The sequence below is a fragment of the Microcebus murinus genome, chromosome 9 (genome assembly GCF_040939455.1).
Source record: "Microcebus murinus isolate Inina chromosome 9, M.murinus_Inina_mat1.0, whole genome shotgun sequence".
NCBI classification, from domain to species: Eukaryota; Metazoa; Chordata; class Mammalia; order Primates; family Cheirogaleidae; genus Microcebus; species Microcebus murinus.
Window position 1 is genome coordinate 28,121,856 of NC_134112.1, and position 22,058 is coordinate 28,143,913.

General features: G+C 35.6%; 1 protein-coding gene across 1 annotated transcript in view; it reads right to left on the reverse strand.

The window, feature by feature from the left end:
• Positions 1 to 2,050: 2,050 nt before the first annotated feature.
• CCDC126 (coiled-coil domain containing 126) overlaps positions 2,051 to 22,058 on the reverse strand; it is a 37,487-nt gene continuing 17,479 nt past the window's right edge. The window contains exons 3-4 of the mRNA XM_012773319.2: positions 20,222 to 20,607; positions 2,051 to 4,104 (exon numbers count right to left, since the gene is read on the reverse strand). Coding sequence (XP_012628773.1) covers positions 3,920 to 4,104; positions 20,222 to 20,459 — 423 coding nt within the window. The 5' untranslated portion in view covers positions 20,460 to 20,607 and the 3' untranslated portion in view covers positions 2,051 to 3,919. The remainder of the gene's footprint in view (positions 4,105 to 20,221; positions 20,608 to 22,058) is intronic.

The following is a 22,058-nucleotide window of genomic DNA, read 5'->3' on the forward strand; positions in this document are numbered from 1 at the left end:
TAGTAATTAGAATAACTGAATTTTTAAAAATTAACTATATCAAATGATGAAGATGCAGACCAAGAACTCATCACACATTGCTGTTAGGACTACAAAATGGTACAGACTACTACTACAATGGTACAGATGGAAAACAGTTTGGTGGTTTCTTATAAAGTTAAACATGCACGACATAAAAGCATGCATCATATGGCCCAACAATGCCAGTACTCCCGGGTATTTACTCAAGAGAAATAAAAAACATATAAACATAAAAGCCTACATACCAATGTTTGTATTAGCTTTACTCATAATCACCAGAAACTACAACAGCCCAAATGTCCATCAACTGGTGAAGGGATAAACCAATTATGGTACATCTATACAATGGACTACTATTCAGCAATAAAAAGAAATGAACTACTGATTCATGATACAACATGCTAAAACTTTTTTTTTTGAGAAGGAAAGAGGATTTTATTAATTGGCTGGCAAATGACAAGGTTGGCATACTCCCATCTCAAAATACCAAGTTGCCACTTTTAAGCAGAAGTACAGAGTTTAGGTTATGACTAATCCCATAATCCCATTTTTGGCTAAAACAATCTCATGACCCCTACCCAGACAATTCTCTCAAGCCATCTCCTGTGGCACAAAGAACAAAGGACACTTCCCTGCCCCTCCCAACCACTGGCCTGAGGCAGGGATGTAGGTTTTAGTCCTCAAAAAGGATGACAGGGTTTTGAAGGGACAGAAAACATTTTTACCCTTTTGCAGGCCATTTTCTCTGTTACATATTCCCCACTGTCAAATTTACCCTTCCATATCTATGAGAGGAGGGGTGATGTCAATGATCTACTTCCTGCTTAAGTGGGGTGATGTTTTAGACAGAAGGTACAGATTATCAGGTGGAAAATGGCATAAACAATAACTATAACCGTGAGATTGACAAGGTGAAATGGACTATTGCCTTGCATACAATGTCCGATACAGGGCTAGGTTAGAAAAGAAACATGGGACCTCTGAGTGCAGAGCTGTTGGTCGTACCCTGTAGGTGATACAAGAGACCGGCTTCTGCAAATTCATAAATCCTGTACAGAAATACTTGTACCAAATGAGGTTTAGGATAACACACCCACCATCTAGACAGATCTACAGAAAAGGAGATAGCCCAGGGAAATCCTCACTAAGGAGTTGTCCCTGAGTCAGAGTGGGAGTCTGCCCTAGGTTCTTGGTGTGCTCTTGACTAAAGAATGACCAGACACACCAGTGTCAAGTCCAGACTATTATCCTCGTCCTCTGACTCCTTGCTTGGAAAAATCACCAGCAAGGTCAATGTGATAGAATAACCTCAGGCAGGAAGCAGTTTCACACAACCAGCTCTTTATTGTAGAACAAAATGGATCTGTCTCTGCAAGTAGAGACAGAGAGACAGAAAGACTCCTTCAGTCTCCAAATTCTAAGATTGTTTCCTTATTAGCTCAGTCTGGGGGAGGGCTCTCAGGAGGTGTGGGATATTATCAAATGATCAACAGGTGTCCTCAAAATAGCATCTGCATATAGAACTCCCTCTCTGAAAGCCCACCTTGGGGGATGAATGGCAATGCAGATTCAAGCTAATGGCATAATAATTACCCTTAGGTTACTCTAGGTCGCCTTCTAAATTCTCTCACGCCTGGGCTGGGGAATTCCCAGATTGAGAATGCATGCCTTCCTTCCCCAGGTGTAGCAGTTGCTCCGGATAGGATTAAGACTGGGGCGACACCAAAATGGAGTGCCCTTCCTTATCCTTCTTCCCAGGTGGAGCAATTGCTGGAGACAGCACCAAAGTAGGGTAACCTTGTCCCTAGAAAAGCCAGAGATCCTACCTTACTCCTCTATCCTATAGACAGAACCAAGAAAGATTAGTGAAAAACATACTTCAGATTATCTAAGGCTAGCCCCTCCACTGGTGCTGCACCTCGATACTTTAACATGCTACAATCCTAAAAGCATTATGCTAAGTGAAAAAGCCAGACACAAAAACTACATAATGTATGATTCCATTTATGGGACATTCTGGAAAGGGCAAAGCTTTAGAGAAAAAATTTAGATCAGTGCATGCCAGGGCCAGAAGAAAGGGACACACTACAAGGGAAAACAAGAGAATTTTCTAGGATGATGGAAATATTCTATTTATCTTGATTATGGTAGTGCTTACATGCCTGTGTCAGCCTAAAATGATCAAAACCCAAAATTATTTTAAGATTCCTTTCAATCATTTATCATTTATTAAATGCACAATTGCTGTTAAATAAAAACACTTTGTAAGTACAAATAATATATTTTATTTCATCCCTGAAAACAAAAAACAAAAATGTCCACATCTAATAAAAGAGACTGAACAATTATTCCAAGCTTCACTTGGCAATGGTATATAATTAATTTCTTCACATAAAGGCAGAATACAGAGAACAGAGTTTGGAAATCTATCTTTCATGAAACAATATTTTCACATACTTATTTTAATAAAATATTACAATTATTGTTACATGTGGTAGCATACTGTAATAACGAACACCACAATATCCAAAACTAAATTCCACATAGTCTGAATCTAGATGCTAGCTGCTCTTAAGGAGTTATCATAGAGAATAAATACTATGAAATATAGGGCACCATATGGCAATTAGATTTGCTACAAGGGAAATTTAAATAAAGGTGTACTTTATTCCATACTAGAATTACCCAAGATTAGAATTTCTTATATACAGTAGCTTTTTTCTTGAAAAGATAGTCATCTTCATAATTTATATTTTAAATGTTCTTAATTATTTTAAGCGGTCATTATATAAAATGATTAATGTATCTGTTATACAAATCCAAAATTCATAAAGCAGGATACTCTTATATAATATAATGTTAACATTTTCCAAGCAATTTATTGTAGCACAAGTACCTTTATTATATACATCTGGCTAAAATCTTCTCTAGAGTCCCAATCTCCCAAATACCTCAGTCCCTTTCTCCCTTACCAACATAATAAAAGCAAAAATTACCCAAGTATGGAAATAATGTGCTTTCTTGACAGCACAGATACTCAAGGGGTTAAACTTTTAACATTCATGTATGTGAAAAATCCTGAATACTTTAGTTATTTTTAATTTCATCTAGTTATTTTTAATCTCATCATAAAAATATCTTTTACTCTTCAGAATATAAGAAAATTTTAAGTATGAGATTACAGTTTACTACTATTTTAATGTTGTTAATAAACTGCCCCAATATTTAGAATAGGTTATGGACAGTGGCTGCTACCCATTTCAGAAAGATTATACTCTTACAAATGTAATTTTTAAAAATATACAATAATTAAACCTTCAGTTATTTTGAAGGATAGTGCAAATGAACACATTCTTTGGGTCATGGTTGCAAAACATTATTTTCAACATTATATTTCCTTTCTCTGCTCATAATCTGAATAACAAAATATAGTACTAGAAGTAAGCACATTTTCTAATAGCCTTTGTCTAACACTTATATCTACTGAGGACATATAACAGAATGATTAATTAATAACAATATTCTTCACTTATCTGAAAAACATGTTATATACTTAAATAAATATTTTATAGAAATGAATCCATGTCTTTTAGTGTTTTTGTTTCAGCGTGACCTCAAACACAAAAGATTTATACAAAAATCACCTACCTGCTTACTACATCAACCATGTTACTAAATTCCCTTTAAGGATACAGTACAGCATTGAAGAGATTTGCCTGAAAGCAAACTAATTACTTTTAAAATTTTATATACAGAATTAGAGTTCTATGGATCCAGCATACTCCTTGAAAATGTGTAGAGCTTTTATTGAAAAGCTGTCCTGCCAGTGATTAAAAAGCTTCTCTGCCAGAGGATACAGTCCATAGTGGATGTAGCAGCACAAGGTGATCTTCGACTGCTATCTAATGCTGCCTGATGCATTTATTCTTTTATTTGTGGTTACTGGTACCAAATTCCCACTAGTACCGTTAGTACTATTGGTTGCGGAGCCATTCACAACAATATAGTCGACTTTGTTCTCCAGCTTCACCAAGCGCTGCAAAATATCATCCAAAAGAACAGCAATTGTTCTTTTCAGATCCGCTAGGGGGAAAGATCAGAATAAAACATATTAAACATTAATAAAGCACTTACTTAATATTTGTGTTTTTATAGTTTGAGGGGAAAAGGTGAAAAATTACTAGATTATCCAAGAGAAAACATACCAGAGAGAATGCACTCATATCACAAATAGGAAAAAGTCTAATTATTTCAATCAAATAATTTTATTATTTTAATTATTTTAATCACATAAAGAGTTTCTAAAAGGAATTTCAGAGTTGTAGATGTGGGGAAAATTCTCATTTTCTAGCACAATATAATAGATTTAAAGTCCGGTTCAAAATGATAGTCCCTCTGTAAGTAACCCATTTACCTTGGGTTTCTTAAGAAGTTTGTAAAGAATACTGTGGACTAGGCAGGTAAAGTAAAAAGCTAGCTAAGTAAGAGAGTCAATGAAATGCAGAAACTCTTACTAGCTAAGTAAGAGAGTCAATGAAATGCCTAGGGTCCAGGACAAATGTCAGGAACCTATTCAGTGCAGTAGGCACACAAATGGTAGTTCTGACTTAAATTTCTTCCAGAAAAATGACAGAGAAGACTGTATCTTCTAACGTCTTTGGAAAGTTATGAGGTTTTAGTAGAATTTACCTAGCAAGAATAAAAGTATGAGCCTTTTCTGCCTTAGAATTCTCTTTTCTCAGACTTCTGAAAGTCACCTAGCCTATACCAGGTACATAGTTAGTGGCAACTAATATTGTTATTTTTTGTTGATCCTGGACCAAAAAAGCAGTCCAAGCCCTAATGTGGGATTACCAGGGAAAAAATATCACCTAACAACTGATAAATTTGCTAATGGTTCTGTTACTAAAGTATCAAAAAAGCACAAGCAACACAAGAAAAAAAAATAGACAAATTGGACTCCATCAAAATTTTAAACTTTTGTGCATCAAAGGACATTATCAAGAAAGTAAAAAGATAACCTACAGAATGAGAGAAAATATTTGCAAATCATTTATCTGATAAAGATCTACTCTCCAGAATATATAAAAATCTTTCACAACTCATGAACAAAAAGATAAACCAATTTTTAAAACAGGCAAAAGACTTAAATAGACATTTCTCGAAAGATATGCAAATGACTGATAAGTACATGAAAAGATGTGCAACATCACTAGTCATTAGGGAACTACAAAGCAAAATTTCAACGACATATCACTTCATACCTACTAGGATAGCTATACTAAAAGAAATGGAAAGTAAGTGTTGGAGAGGATGTAGAGAAATTGAAACCTTCATACATTACTGGTGGGAATATAAAATGGTGAAGCTGCTATGGAAAAGTCTGGCAGTTCCTCAAAAAGTTAAACATAGAATTACCATATGACCAAGGAATTCCACTCCTAGGTATATACCAAAAAACAAAATCAAAAGCATGGACTCTAAGGGATACTTACAAACCAACGTTCATTTCAGCTTTATTCACACTAGCTGGTAGGTGGAAACAACCTAGTGTCCATCAACAGATAAATGAATAAACAAAAGTGGGGGGTATTCAATGAAATATTATTCAGCTACAAAAAGGAATGATGTTCTGATACATGCTATGATATGAACTTTGAAGACATTATGCTATGTGAAATAAGCCAGACACCAAAGGTCAAATATTGTACAATTCCATTTATATGGAATATCTAGAATAGGCAAATTTATAAAGACAGAAAGTAGATTAGAGGTTACCAAGGGCCAGGTGAAGGAGGGAATAAAGATTCATTGCTTGATGGTTACAAAGTTTCTTATTTAGAGTGGTGAAAGTTTTGGAAAGAGACAGTAGTGATGGTTGCATAACACTATGAATGTAATTAATACTGATGAACTGTACACCTAAGATGGTTTAATGACAAATTTTATGTTACAGATAATTTGCTCAGTTTTTTAAAAGGGAAAAAAAGATATCAGAATAAAGTAGTAGAGGCCAGGTGTGATGGCTCACACCTGTAATCCTAGCACTCTGGGAGACCAAGGTGGGCTGATCATTTGAGCTCAAGAGTTCAAGACCAGCCTGAGCAAGAGCGAGACCCCATCTCTACTAAAAAATAGAATTAAAAATAGTAAAAAAAGAATAAAGCAGTAGAGTAGTGGTGGTAGGTGGTAGAAGAGGGTGATCAGAATAATGCTTATCAAAAATATAAATTAATATATAACGAGAGGAAAACTATTTGGAGGAAGTCTAGTCATGGAAGAATAAGACTTTCCAAATGGTACCAAAAAGAAATAAGCAAAGATATTTGTATATAGAGAGAAAGAAAGATAAAGCAGATGTAAGAAAAAATGTTAGCAAATGGTGAGTCTAGATGAAGAATATATGATGTTTCCCATACAATATTTTAAACTTTTCTGTAGAGTTGATAAATAAATAAAAGATTGGGGAGAGGAGACATTTCTTTATTAAGACCTTTCAGGGCCGGGCGCTGTGGCTCACGCCTGTAATCCTAGCTCTTGGGAGGCCGAGGCGGGCGGATTGCTCAAGGTCAGGAGTTCAAAACCAGCCTGAGCAAGAGCGAGACCCCGTCTCTACTATAAATAGAAAGAAATTAATTGGCCAACTGATATATATATATAAAAAAAAAAAATTAGCCGGGCATGGTGGCGTATGCCTGTAGTCCCAGCTACTCGGGAGGCTGAGGCAGAAGGATCACTCAAGCCCAGGAGTTTGAGGTTGCTGTGAGCTAGGCTGACGCCATGGCACTCACTCTAGCCTGGACAACAAAGCGAGACTCTGTCTCAAAAAAAAAAAAAAAAAAAAAAAAGACCTTTCAGTTGCAACAGTATTTGGTAAATAGAGAATTTTTAATGTATTTTTTAAAAACCTTCAGCAATAAGACTCAATGATATCTCTTGGATCTGTTTTTCCCTGGCAATCACCTCCTTTGTAATATTTGAAGTAGCAACCAAGGCCAAAGAAGGCTAGATAGAATAATGGGGTTACACTATTAACATAACACATTAACATAAAATGAAACTAAAGCTCCAGGAGGCTTGACACCAAGCTGAGGTGTGACATGAATTATAAAGGTTCAGTCTAATCACTGATTAGAGTTAGGATTAGCAATTAGCAATTAAAGAAAAAGTGAAGATGGATAGGAAACAACTATATGATGACTTAACAATCTTCTAAATTATTATTAAATATAGAGCTCCTTTTAAATTTTCTGAAATCAATTGTTTTAATAAAATATTATAAAACAGGAGACTAAGAGACCATAACTACCTTGCTCTATGATATCAAATCACTTAGTTGAAAAACCAGAACAAAACAATAGTTTCTTGAACTTGGGAGTCCTTTCAAATACACCAAACATTCCCCTTTCTCTATATTCACAATACAACTTTATGTTCACATGTCATGGGACATATTTATGGGAATTATATGCTTATATTATATGGGAATTCATAATACTTTCCCATAACGCCCTGCCACTGAAGGTGCTAGCAATAAGAACCCCTTCCACATCATCAGCTCTGTTCAGAACCTCTAAAAGCAACTTGAAAATGGAGACCATGTCATATCCCATCCATTTACTCTTTTTTTATTTATTTTTTTTGAGACAGAGTCTCACTCTGTTTCCCGGGCTAGAGTGCCGTGGCGTCAGCCTAACTCACAGCAACCTCAAACTCCTGGGCTCAAGCAATCCTTCTGCCTCAGCCTCCTGAGTAGCTGGGACTACAGGCATGCACCACCATGCCTGGCTAATTTTTTCTATATTTTTAGTTGGCCAATTATTTCCTTTCTATTTTTAGTAGAGATGGAGTCTCACTCTTGCTCAGGCTGGTTTTGAACTCCTGCTTTGGGCGATCCTCCCACCTGGGTCTCCCAGAGTGCTAGGATTACAGGCGTGAGCCACCACACCCGGCCCCCTACCCATTTACTCTTAGCTCACCCAACCTGGTGCTTCATCAGGCAGCAGACACTCACCAAATGTTTGAAACGAACCTTTGCTAAAGGTCTAATTCACGTGTCCATTGAAAATGGCATGAAGGATCAGATTTAGGAAATAAAATCCTTTAAGGTTGCTCTATTTCTGCTTAAACTTCTCTATTCTGGGAGAAGAAATCAATCAGTTTAAGAAAAAAAAAATAGGTCATCACAAAGGCACATAAGAACATAGATATTATCAAAACTATACCTAGCCTGATTATTTCATAGTACATAAAAATCAAAAGAAGGCTATAATGCCATTAAATATGCTAGAGATATTAAGTACAAAAGATTCTAACTATGCTAAACATAATCAGGGATTGTGCGGCACACAGCAGGAAGTCACTATAATCCCTAAAACTATAGATCAGAGGGAGAAAGCAGTGATGATTTACCAGAGCCCAAGTCCAAGGTCACCCAGTAGAAAAAAAGAATCAAGGCCTGCAAGAGAAAATGGCACCGCAAAGGAGTGTAGAGAGGGAGAAAAACACTTTCCTTTCCTCCTACTTTCCAAACTCCTGTCAATACCTCCCAAAGGCTGAATGCAGGCAGAAGCCAGCTGATTTGGGAAAATGCCACCTACTGGAATCACTATCCCTTGAGAAAAGAGAAAGGGTAAAGAATAAATCTGTGGGTAACCAGTCATAGGACTGGCACGGACAGCAAGTACACATGCCCTTGCAGACTCCCTACTTATGTCATATGTCTCTGTCTTAACTTGTATCTTTTATTTACACCTCAATACTATTTTCTAGTCTGCACTCTTATTGTTAGCAGCCGCAAATCTGTTGTGTAGAAAGGCAGATCTAAATAAAGATAAACATGAATGTACATACAAGAAAATAAAACTGTAAAGTACAAAATGACTAATGAAAATAAAACACATAAGGGTTTATAATATACATTATACAAATCAAAAACTTTTCCTCATTAATATTTTTCAAATTCAAATTGCTATTTTATCACCACTAGACATCAGCTTAACGGTACAAGTAAGAAAATTTAGAAGTTACTTCTCGATTATCAGAGTGAATTACCTAGTGTAAAGATTTATTATGAAGCTGGCAGTAAAACAAGAATGCTTCCTAAGAATACAAACTGCACATCACAGCAAAGAAAACATTGTTGGGTGAAAGTGCTTTCAAAAACCTCATCAGGCCGGGCGTGGTGGCTCATGCCTGTAATCCTAGCACTCTGGGAGGCCAAGGTGGGTGGATTGCTCAAGGTCAGGAGTTCGAAACCAGCCTGAGCAAGAGCGAGACCGTCTCTACTAAAAATAGAAACAAATTAATTGGACAACTAAAAATATATAGAAAAACTTAGCTGGGCATGGTGGCACATGCCTGTAGTCCCAGCTACTCGGGAGGCTGAGGCAGGAGGATTGCTTGAGCCCAGGAGATTGAGGTTGCTGTGAGCTAGGCTGATGCCATGGCACTCACTCTAGCCTGGGCAACAAAGTGAGACTCTGTCTCAAAAAAAAAAAACAAAAAAAAAACCTCATCAACTCAATGATTAATAATGTACATTCATTGTTTAATCTTTTACATTTTTAGTATACTTACCTTCTCCCACTGAATGCTGAATAAATTACATCACTCAAAAAATATTTTCTGGCCGGGCGCTGTGGCTCACGCCTGTAATCCTAGCTCTTGGGAGGCCGAGGCGGGTGGATTGCTCAAGGTCAGGAGTTCAAAACCAGCCTGAGCAAGAGCGAGACCCCGTCTCTACTATAAATAGAAAGAAATCAATTGGCCAACTGATATATATATAAAAAAAAAAATTAGCCGGGCATGGTGGCACATGCCTGTAGTCCCAGCTACCAGGGAGGCTGAGGCAGAAGGATCGCTCGAGCCCAGGAGTTTGAGGTTGCTGTGAGCTAGGCTGACGCCACGGCACTCACTCTAGCCTGGGCAACAAAAGCGAGACTCTGTCTCAAAAAAAAAAAAAAAAATATTTTCTTACTTTCCTACCTAAGATTGCAAGGCACACTACTTAGATCTCAAGAGTGTACCAAGCAAGATATGTTCTCATCAAACATTAAATATAAATTAAATGCCTCAGTACATAAAATACACCTAATTTTTCTGGAGAAAAGAAATGCAAGGTAACAGATTTGCCTAGATGATATAAAATCACCATAAATAAGCTATGTTTTAAATACCCACATCAAAATCATTTAATAGGAATTTTGAGATTGTCTTTCCTTTAATATATCTGAATCCAAGAACTACTCATTTTACAAGTTTGGTTTAGGGTTTTTTCCCTTAATTGCTAACTTAACTTTTTGTTTTGAGATAACTGTAGATACACAAAGAGTTTTCAGAAATAATAACTACAGGGATTCTAATGTTTTACCCAGTCTTCTCCCCAATGGTAACATCTTGAAAAGCTATTAATATATATGATAGCAAAACCAGAATGTTTACACTGATAGTCAAGATATAGAATATTTCCATCACCACAAGGATCCCTGCGTTGCCTTTTTACAATAACACCATTTCCTTCTTATTAGTCTGTTAATTTGGTGTACAGTATTACAATGATTGATTTTCCAATATTGAACCGGCCTTGCATTTCTGGAATAAACACCACTTAGTGTTTAGTTCTTTTTATATGTTGCTGAAATCTGTTTGCTAATATTTTCTTAAGAATTTCTGCATCTATATTCAGGAAGGATATTGATCTGTAGTTTTATTTCTTTTTTTTTTTCTGAGACAGAGTCTCACTCTGTTGCCTGGGCTAGAATGCCATGGTGTCAGCCTAGCTCACAGCAACCTCAAACTCCTGGGCTCAAGCAATCATTCTGCCTCAGCCTTCCGAGTAGCTGGGACTACAGGCATGCGCCACCATGCCTGGCTAATTTTTTTCCATATGTTGTTAGTTGGCCAATTAATTTCTTTCTATTTTTAATAGAGACGGGGTCTCGCTCTTGCTCAGGCTGGTCTCAAACTCCTGAGCTCAAATGATCCGCCTGCCTTGGCCTCCCACAGTGCTAGGATTACAGGCGTGAGCCACCACGCCCAGCTGCATTTTCATCTTTATGTTACATTTTCATTTTTATTCAGTTCAATGTATTTATTTCTTAAAACTTCCTCTTTGACTCATTGATTATTTGGAAGTATGTTGTCCAGTTTCCAACTATTGTAGATTTTCCTAATATTATTAATTTCTAGTTTGATTCTACTGTGGTCAGAGAACAGACTCTGTATGATTTTAAGTTCTTTTAAGTTTATTGTGGTTTGTTTTATGACCCAAAATATCATCTATTTTGGTGAATATGGCATGGACGCTTGAAAAACATGTATATTCCACTGCTGTTAGAGTGTTATGTAAATGAGATTACAGAGCATTCTATATATGTAAATATATAAATTTTACATGTAAAGACAAATTCCAAAAGTTGTTTTCCTCCTACAGGTAAGATGCCATTTTTTTTTCCTTCAAATTTTAATTGTGATGTATCTTGGCATGAGTTTATCCTACTTGGAGTTCATTCAGTTTCTTGAATGAATCTGAGGTCTATGTCTTTTGCCAAATATGGGAAATTCACAGCCAGTATTTCTTCAAGTACTTTTCCAGCTCTGGCCTCATTCTCTTCTCCTTCTGAAACTCTGATGACATAAACATTAGATCTTTTGTTACAGTCCCACAAGTTCCTGAAGCTCAATTCTTTTTTTTTTTTTTGAATTTTTTGTTTATTTTTCTGCCTGTTGTTTGGATTGGATAATTACATTCTTATATTTCCAATTCACGGATTATTTCCTCTATCCCCTCCATTCTGTTGTTGAGATAACACAGAAATGGGAAAGAGATGGATCTCCATCTTCCCAGAAGTCCTTGGTTTAAAAATTTTTTTAAACTGGTTTTAACTATTAATATAATACATACTCTATAATAGCTTCCTTTTTGAAAATGTTTATAACACTATTTCCATTCATTACTTCTATAACAGTTTATACATTTAAAAAATTGATTAAAGAAAGAAATTTTAACCTCAGTCATTTTACTAAAGGAAATTTTTGGTAGATTTGCGTGGAAAAGCAACTGTTTTTTAATTATTTCTTATTTGCAGAAGAACATTTAAATATTAACATTAAATTTTTCCCCTAAAATGTTTGCGGAGTCTATTTTTTTTTAAGTGTTTAGCTACACTGACAGATAGGAAAACCAAAACCCTTAAAAGAATGTAGGGTCAGTCTTTGAAAAGGAAAGGCTAAGGTGGTTAAAGACTGGTTGCTGGGTATTCAGCACCAGGTATAGGAAACCATGCATCAACTGCAAGGTATTCCAGAGCAGTCCATGTGAGCCTTAGAGCAAGTATCCCTGATGCATTGTTCTAGACAAACCACAAAATCCAAAAGAGAGAATAAGAAGAAAACATAGGAAGAAAACAAAATTACATCAGAGAGGACTAAGAATGTGGAAAAAATACATAAGGCAGTTAAAAATGATTACAGATTAAAGAGAAAGCACAAGCTACTGTCCAAAATTTATAGATAGTTATCTATAAAGTTGACTTAATCTGTCTATAGCCTTTGAAATAGTAAAAATTCATTATAGACTAGCATTTTTAAAAAAACATTAGCTATGGTTATTTTACCAACTGGGAAAAACAGCAAGAGAGGTCCATTCAATAAATATTTTATATTGACTAGCTTTTTTGTACAACAATGAAAGGCTGTGGGTAAATGGTTTCTATAGATGGCTTAAGATTTAAGTAATTGTAAAATTCTAATCTTATTGTAAATTGTACTGCCATTTCAAATTAATGGAGCAAAAGAAGATATTCAAATAATGAAACTACAATAACTGGCTAACTTGTTTGGAAAAAATAACCTGCATCTCTTACTGCTTAGACCAGAAATCCCAACTGTATTACAGATATAAATGTAAAACAAATAAACAAAAAACAAGTAAAACCATAATATATTAGAATGTAAGTTCTGGAAAAAAAAATTTAAGCATAAAACTAAACCATTAAAAATGACAGACACTTTACTACATAAATTTTTAAAATAACATACTAAGTTATTAGACAACTGAAAAACCAGAAGAAAAACATTTGAAACATATGACAGACAGCAGTAATGTCTTTATAAGAATCGGTCAAATAATAAACATATACCCCAGTAGAAAAATTACTGAAGGACCCAAATAATTCGTTCTCATACATACAAAAAATACAAATATCCAACAAACATAAGAAAAACGTTTTAACCTCCCCTGAAAGAAAATAAATGCAAAATCAAACAATTAGATGTCATTTAAAATTAAATAGAATTGGAAAAGTATGAATAAACTAGCACTTTTCCACTGGTGGGAAAGTAGTAGTAAGAATGTAAATTGATAGAACCATTCTGGAGAACAATCTGACAAATGTCTAATAAATTCAATATGTACATATCTTACCCCACAAATCCACTATTAGGAAATCTACCCTTCTGAAACACACAAACATGAAATGTATACATCTATATTGCATACACATATTGTAGCACTGAAAACACACAAAAAAGGGTAGCACCAAATTATTTACCATTATAGAGTAAGTGAAAGAAAGGCATATTTATGAAACAACATTAGGTCATTAAAAAGGATGAGATAGACCTATATGTATAACATGGAAATATATCCATAGTTATTAAGTGAAAATAAATAAGTTGAAAACCAGTATGCATAGTATAACCTCATTTTTGTTCAAAATAAAGCAATGTGTTGGAATATGCATATACACGATAAACTGGCAAATTACAGATGGATGGCTACCTATCTTCGAAAATAAAAGTTTTACTGGCAGGGAGAACTATGAAACACTTAAAAAGGAAACAGCAGAGGATATAAACAGATGGAAGAATATACCATGCTCATGGGTCGGCAGAACCAACATTGTCAAAATGTCTATACTACCCAAAGTTACCTACAGAGTCAACACAATCCCTATCAAAATGCCACCATCATTTTTCACAGATATAAAAAAATAATTTTACGCTTTGTATAGAACCAGAGAAGACCCCATATAGCAAAATCAATCCTAAGCAATAAAAACAAAATAGGAGGTATCAATTTACCAGACTTCAAACTATACTACAAGGCTATAGTAATTAAAACAGCTTAGGATTGGCACAAGAACAGGGATACTGACCAGTGGAACAGAACAGAGAACCCAGATATAAAACCATCCTCATATAGCCAACTAATCTTTGACAAAGCAAATAAAACATACACTGGGGAAAAGAATCCTTATTCAATAAATGGTACTGGGAAAACTGGATAGCCACATCTACAAGACTGAAACAAGACCCACATCTTTCACCTCTCACAAAACTCAACTCACGCTGGGTAACAGACTTGAACCTTAGGTGTGAAACTATTAGAATTCTAGAGGAAAACGTTGGAAATACTCTTCTAGACATTGGGCTAGACAAAGAATTTATGAAGAAGACCCCAAAGGCAATCACAGCAGCAACAAAAATAAACAAATGGGACTTGATCAAATTAAAAAGCTTCTGCACAGCCAAAGAAACTATCAAGAGAACAAACAGACAACCCACAGAATGGGAGAAAATTTTCACAAGATACACATCCGATAAAGGGTTGATAACTAGAATCTATTTAGAACTCAGGAAAATCAGCAAGAAAAAATCAAACAACCCTATCAAAAAATGGGCAAAGAACATGAACAGAAAATTCTCAAAAGAAGACAGAATAATGGCCAACAAACATATGAAAAATGCTCAACATCTCTAATCATCAGGGAAATGCAAATCAAAACCACAATGAGATATCACTTAACTCCAGTGACAATGACCTTTATCAAAAAGTCCCCAAACTGGCTGGGGGCGGTGGCTCAGGCCTGTAATCCTAGCACTCTGGGAGGCCGAGGCAGGCGGATTGCTCGAGGTCAGGAGTTTGAAAAAGTCCCCAAACAATAAATGTTGGCGTGGATGCGGAGAGATAGGAACACTTCTACACTGCTGGTAGGACTGCAAACTAGTTCAACCTCCGTGGAAAGCAATATGGAGATACCTTAAAGCGATACAAGTAGATCTACCATTTGATCCAGCAATTCCACTATTGGGCATCTAACCAAAAGATCAAAAGTCACTATGAAAGAGACACCTGCACTCGAATGTTTATAGCAACACAATTCACAATTGCAAAGTTGTGAAAACAACCCAAGTGCCCATCAATTTATGAGTGGATTAATAAAATGTGGTATATGTATACCATGAAGTACTATTCAGCTTTAAGAAACAATGATGATACAGCACCTCTTATATTTTCCTAGATAGAGCTGGAACCCATTCTACTAAGTGAAGTATCTCAAGAATGGAAAAACAAGCACCACATGTACTCACCAGCAAATTGGTATTAACAGATCAATACTTCAGTGGACATATAGGAATAACATTTATCAGGTGTTGGGTGGCTGGGAGGGGAGAGGAGGGGATAGGTATATACAAACACAATGAGTGAGATATGCAACATTTGGGGGATGGTCACGCTTGAGGCTCTGACTCGAGAGGGGAGGGGAGTATGGGCAATATACGTAATCTTAACACTTGTACCCCCATAATACACTAAAATAAAAAATAAAAAAAAAGTTTTACTGGAACACAGCCATGCTCATTTATTATAACAGATATATTTGAATATTTATAATAAACATATTTTTATAAATAGAAATTTGTAAAAAAAACTTTTCAGAGAACTATTTAAATACCATGTGGCCATCAAATGATGTACATATGTATATTCACTGACACAGAAATATCCCTGCTATATACTAAGTATTAAAGCAGTTTTTAAAATACAATGTGTAATGGACAGTTCCAGTTCCAAAACATCAGCATAGAAGCAAACCGGCTTCATTTTCCTCAACAGGAAATCAAAAATAGATATACAGTGCCAAGATTACCAACAGAAATATCCCAGAACTCAAATATGAGGAGGATGAGACAGTTCCTGGGGCCACAGAGAAGTGAAAAAACTCCAAGCAGACAGTAAGAGAATTGGACTTCCATATCTATGACACCCCTCTCTCCAATCCACCCAGTACCAAGCATGTGGAAAATTTCCCCCTGACTCATACTTCCCACACTGGAAAAAGTGAGAATGAAGGGACAATCAGCTTAACCACCATCCCTAGCAGGAGACCTGTCCCTGCCTCAACGCACAGGAAGCATCAGAAGTGCCTAAAGGGAGAAATATCCAAAGGACGGCCAGAGACTAAAAGGGGAAGCAGGACTACCATTCCCACCTCTGGAAATTCTGTACTGTAATTTGGCTAAAGAAGATGCCAAATCATAGTGGCTGTTCAACAGCATCATACTATAGAAAGTTTGTTCCACAAGTCCCCTGGGCATGAATCCCTAGCCAGTCATCCCACACTACCAGGATATCTCCTTTGGGACCTCCCCTATTTGCGAAGAAGGGTACTCTGTTTACTACAACCAAGGCAATCCTGGACTTAAGGTCCCATCTAATGCTGAAAAAGCAGCAGCAACCAAGTGGGAAAAAAGAAAGAAAATCAACAGGTTTGTAATCCTAGCACTCTGGGAGGATGAGGCAGGCAGATTGTTTGAGCTCAGGAATTAGAGACCAGCCTGAACAAGAGTGAGATCCCGTCTCTACAAAAAAAAAAAAAAAATTATAAAAAAAAGTTTAAATAAAAAAAACAAAATTAACAGGCAAATTACAGGAATCTTGAGCAGACATAGGCAATAAAAATCAAAACAAGCTAGACAGAGAAGACTGAAATAAATAACTAATCCCTTCAGTACAAAGACATAGACGTACATCCACAAGAAACGACAGCAAAATGAACCATGACCTCCCCAAATAGACAAATCAAGGAACCAGTGAATGAACCTAGTGAGATAGCAATATGTGAATGTTCTGACAAAGAAGTCAAAATAGCAGTTTTAGGGAAACTCAGTGGTCTTTAAGATAACATAGGAAAGTGACTCAGAAATTTATCAGGGATATTTAACAAAGAGATTGAAATAATAAAATCAAACAAATCTAAGAACTAAGAAATACATTTGTTGTACTAAAAAATTAATTAAAGGCTCTCAACAGCAAAATAGATCAAGCAGAGAAAAGAATCAGTGAGCTCAAAGCCAGGCTACTTAAAAATACACAGCCAGAATTAACAGAAAACTTTCCAAAACTTGAGAAAGAGATCAATATCCAAGGACAGGAAGGTCAGAGAACACCAAATATATTTGACCCAAATAAGAGGTATATAATAATCAAATTCTCAAAGGTTAAGGACAAAAAGAGGATCCTAAAAGCAGCAAGAAAACAAGCAAATATATAAAGGAGCTCCAATCTGTCTGGCATCAGACTTCTCAACAGAAACCAGACAGGCCAGGAGGGAGTAGGATGACATTTTCAAAATGCTGAAAGAAAAAGAACTGCCATCCATGAATACTCTATCTAGCAAATCTATCCTTCTAATATGAAGGGGAGAGAATGACTTTCCCAGACAAACAAAAGCTGAGAATTCACCACCACCAGACTCATCTTATAAGAAATGATAAAGAGAATTCTTCAATCTTTAAAAAACCAAAAAACAAAAAAACACTAACAGGTAAAAAGAAAATATTTCAAGGTATAAAACATACTGATATATTAAGTACTTGGAAAAATCCAGAATAATATTGTAATTGTGGGGTGCAATCAACTCATAGCTCTAGTATAAAGCCCAAAAGACAAATCTATCAAAGACAGTAATAGCTACCACAACCTGCTGAGAAAGGTAATATAAAAATATGCAAATTGGGACAATATAAAGTCAAAATGTGGGAAGGGATGAAATTAAAGTGTAGGTTTGTTTTCTTTTTTCATTTTTTCTTTGTTTTCTATTTTTTTCTTTGTGATCTAAGTTGTCATCTCTTTAAAATAATATGATATAAGATTTTTTGTGGCCGGGTGCGGTGGCTCACGCCTGAAATCCTAGCACTCTGAGAGGCCGAGGTGGGCGGATTGCTCAAGGTCAGGAGTTCAAAACCAGCCTGAGCAAGAGCGAAACCCTGTCTCTACTTAAATAGAAAGAAATTAATTGGCCAACTAATATATATAGAAAAAATTAGCTGGGCATGGTGGCACATGCCTGTAGTCCCAGCTACTTGGGAGGCTGAGGCTGGAGGATTGCTTCAGCCCAGGAGTTTGAGGTTGCTGTGAACTAGGCTGACACTATGGCACTCACTGTAGCCTGGGCAACAAAGCGAGACCCTGTTTCCAAAATTAATTAATTAATTAAAATAAATAAATAAATAAAAGGTTTTTTTGTAAACCTTATATAATATAACCACAATGCAAAAACCTGTAATAGATTCACTGAAAATAAAAACCGACAAAAAAAATCACTTAACCACAAAAAAAAAAACAGGAAAAGAAGAAAGGAAAAGAGGAGTTACAATAACAGCCAGAAAACCAGTAACAAAACAGCAGTAGTAAGTCCTTATTTATCAATAATAACACTGAACATAAATGGACTCAATGCTCTAATTAAGAGACATAGAGTGGTTGAATGAATAAAGAAATATGACCCAACAATATGCTGCCTAAAAGAAATTCACTTTGCCTATCAAAAAACACTGGGCTGGGCATGGTAGCCATCAGAAATTTATCAGGGATATTTAACAAAGAGATTGAAATAATAAAATCAAACAAATCTAAGAACTAAGAAATACATTTGTTGAACTAAAAAAAAAGAGAAATATTCACTTTATTGCAGTGGTCTAGAACAGAACCTACAATATCTCTGAGGTATGCCTATACACGATTCAGTAATGAGTATCATATTAACATAGTCATAATAGTGCAAACACTGAATATTAGTCTAGCCAAAATTATGAAGGGAAAATGGCAGGACAAGGAGGACATATATATGCAAAGACAGCCTAGAGGTGGGTGAAATACATTTTTCAGTGAGAAAAACTAAACTCCTACCTCACATAGTGGAAAGTTAACAGATAATGCCTGTAACTGAAAAATCAAGAAGTAACTCATAAAGCATGTTATTTAGATATAGAGGTAAACACCAAGTAAATGAGATGAAAGAATTTAAAATGGGTGGCTCCAAAGAATGGGAAATTTGTGGACTGTTCAGTGTGGGAAGACCTGCCCTCTTTTATTAGAAGAATTGTAACACATTTTTTTTTTTTTTTTTTTTTTTTTTGAGACAGAGTCTCACTCTGTTGCCCCGGCTAGAGTGCTATGGCGTCAGCCTAGCTGACAACAACCTCAAATTCATGGGCTCAAGCGATCCTCCTGCCTCAGCCTCCCGGATAGCTGGGACTACAGGGATGTGCCACCATGCCTGGCTAATTTTTTATATACATATTTTTAGTTGGCCGATTAATTTCTTGCTATTTTTAGTAGAGAAGGGGTCTCACTCTTGTTCAGGCTGTTCTCAAACTCCTGATCTTGAGCAATCCTCCCGCCTCAGCCTCTCAGAGTGCTAGGATTATAGGTGCAAGCCACCGTGCCTGGCCAAAACATTTTGATTTTTTAAATGCATGCATATATAACTTTTAATTAAACAAACAAAACTGAAATAGAGAAAATGTCTACACATTCATGTACACACAGTTCCAGACAGAGCCATTCTGTCTGTTCTCTCTCTGTCTCTCTTTTTTTTTGTTTAAGTCTTAAAGGCAAGAGAGAACATGGCATGATAAGGAACTTAAAACACAGCAGGAATCCAGTATGTGAAAGAGAGAATGGCAATAAACAATGCTGGTGATATAGGCAAATCCTGCTTCTTAGGAATTAATAAATGCTTATATTGGGACAATCAGGAAAATTTAAATATAAACTAGATATGATAATGTTATTATATTATGTAGAAGAAGGTCCTTTTTAAAGATATATATATATAAAGGAGATACATATTTAGCAGTTAATGTTATAATTTCTATGATTTACTTTAAAAATTCTTCAACAATTAGATTTTGAAATTGCAAAATGTTAGTAATTGTTAAATCTAGGTGATGAACATATAAGTATTTATCATACTATCCCTATTTTTCAGTATTTTTAAAAATTTTCAAAATAAAATGTCAAGAAAAAATTACTTTATAAAGACCTATGCATGAAGTACTGAGTTCAATTTCCATGACTATCTTTAAACAAGGACAGGAGGAGACTAGAAATATTCTACAGTTATCTTACCATATCCTGCCATAGAAGCACCATTCTCGACATCCACTGTGTTCTTATTTTCCTCTGCTAGAGCTTTAACGTATCTTTTGCTTAAATCTAGTATTTGTTCACGTAACTTGACACTGCTTTGATGTCTTGGTTGTTGAAAAGTGTAGTGCAGTAACATCAATCCCCAAATAAGTCCAAATACAAGCAACAGTAAACTCAATTTTTGAGACATATTTTTTCTTGAGATTGTAAAAAACATTTCTGATGGAGTAAAAACACTTGACTGAAAAGTGGTGACTGGAGACAAGCCACCAAACAATCAAGACTTTTGAAAGAAAAAAGAAAAAAATTTCCTCTAATATTGCATATTCTTCATCTTCAGCAAGGCTGTATCCACTCTATTAACTCTGTAAAATTAAGGGGAAAAAAAGGTGATTAGTCTTAATCTGTATTAGTAACAAAATAGATAATGATAAAACAAAAAGACTTTATAGTTTTGATTTGGAATTATATCATCTTCTTTGACAACTTTCTCCACCGCTAAGTAAGCTTTCTGGTCTTTTATCAATTTTTATTTACATACCTTTTCAAAATGTAAATTAGAAATAAATGTCAATTCATTGAAAATAGCTGAGAAAATGCCTCCATGGTAATAAAATTTTCAAATGATTTCTCAGTTGTAACTAAAACCATGGAAATAAAAGATTTATAAGAGATCTCAGTCTATTCAAATACATGTCACTAATGTAAATGCCAACAGCCATTCATCCTCAAAAAAAAAAAAAAAGAGATGCCAAAATGAAAGAAAGATAAAAGAGATTGAACAATCAAAATGCTTATCTAACAAGGATTCCCACAATATAAATAGAGTGTGCCAATGTTAGAAAATGGCACTAGAGGCCGGGCGCGGTGGCTCACGCCTGTAATCCTAGCTCTCTGGGAGGCCGAGGCGGGTGGATTGCTCGAGGTCGGGAGTTCGAAACCAGCCTGAGCAAGAGCGAGACCCCGTCTCTACTATAAATAGAAAGAAACTAATTGGCCAACTAATATATATAGAAAAAATTAGCCAGGCATGGTGGCTCATGTCTGTAGTCCCAGCTACTCGGGAGGCTGAGACAGAAGGATCGCTTGAGCCCAGGAGTTTGAGGTTGCTGTGAGCTAGGCTGACGCCACGGCACTCACTCTAGCCTAGGCAACAAAGCAAGACTCTGTCTCAAAAAAAAAAAAAAAAAAAGAAAATGGCACTAGAAGATATTACTAACGGGAATAAGGATGGTAACCTAAGGAAATATCCAATCTAAGATGAAAAAGAAGTTATAATTTCTAAATTTATATCTCATAAAACTATGCCAAACATAATAATGAATGGTGATCATTTAATGACAAATGCTAAAGCAGGTTAAAACATTTTTCTATATTTCCAAATTTATAATCCCACATTTTAAATGAGGAAGGTATGCATTTGCATAATTTAAGAAAAAACTGAAAGGTTATACTTCAATTCTTTAAAAAAGATAAAGTGATGATAATTATGGTATCTAGGAAGATCAGCAGAGTAATAAAGTATAGGAAGCACCAAAGTGCCCAGCAAAGAAAACTGTGATTACATCAAATGGAGCAAAAGTCTTTAGGTAAAAATATACTTGGAGTCCAAACAGTACATTTCTTAAGGATATTTCACAACTTGCTGAAAACAATCCTTGAGAACTTTTAACTGCCTGTAACACAGGCAAATAACATATCCCAATTTTCATTCTCTTACTAGGGAATGGATCACATAACTGAACTAAGAAAATCTAGTTTGAGGATAAGACTCAAAATGAATACAGTATAATATTAAGGTAACAAACCTTGCAGA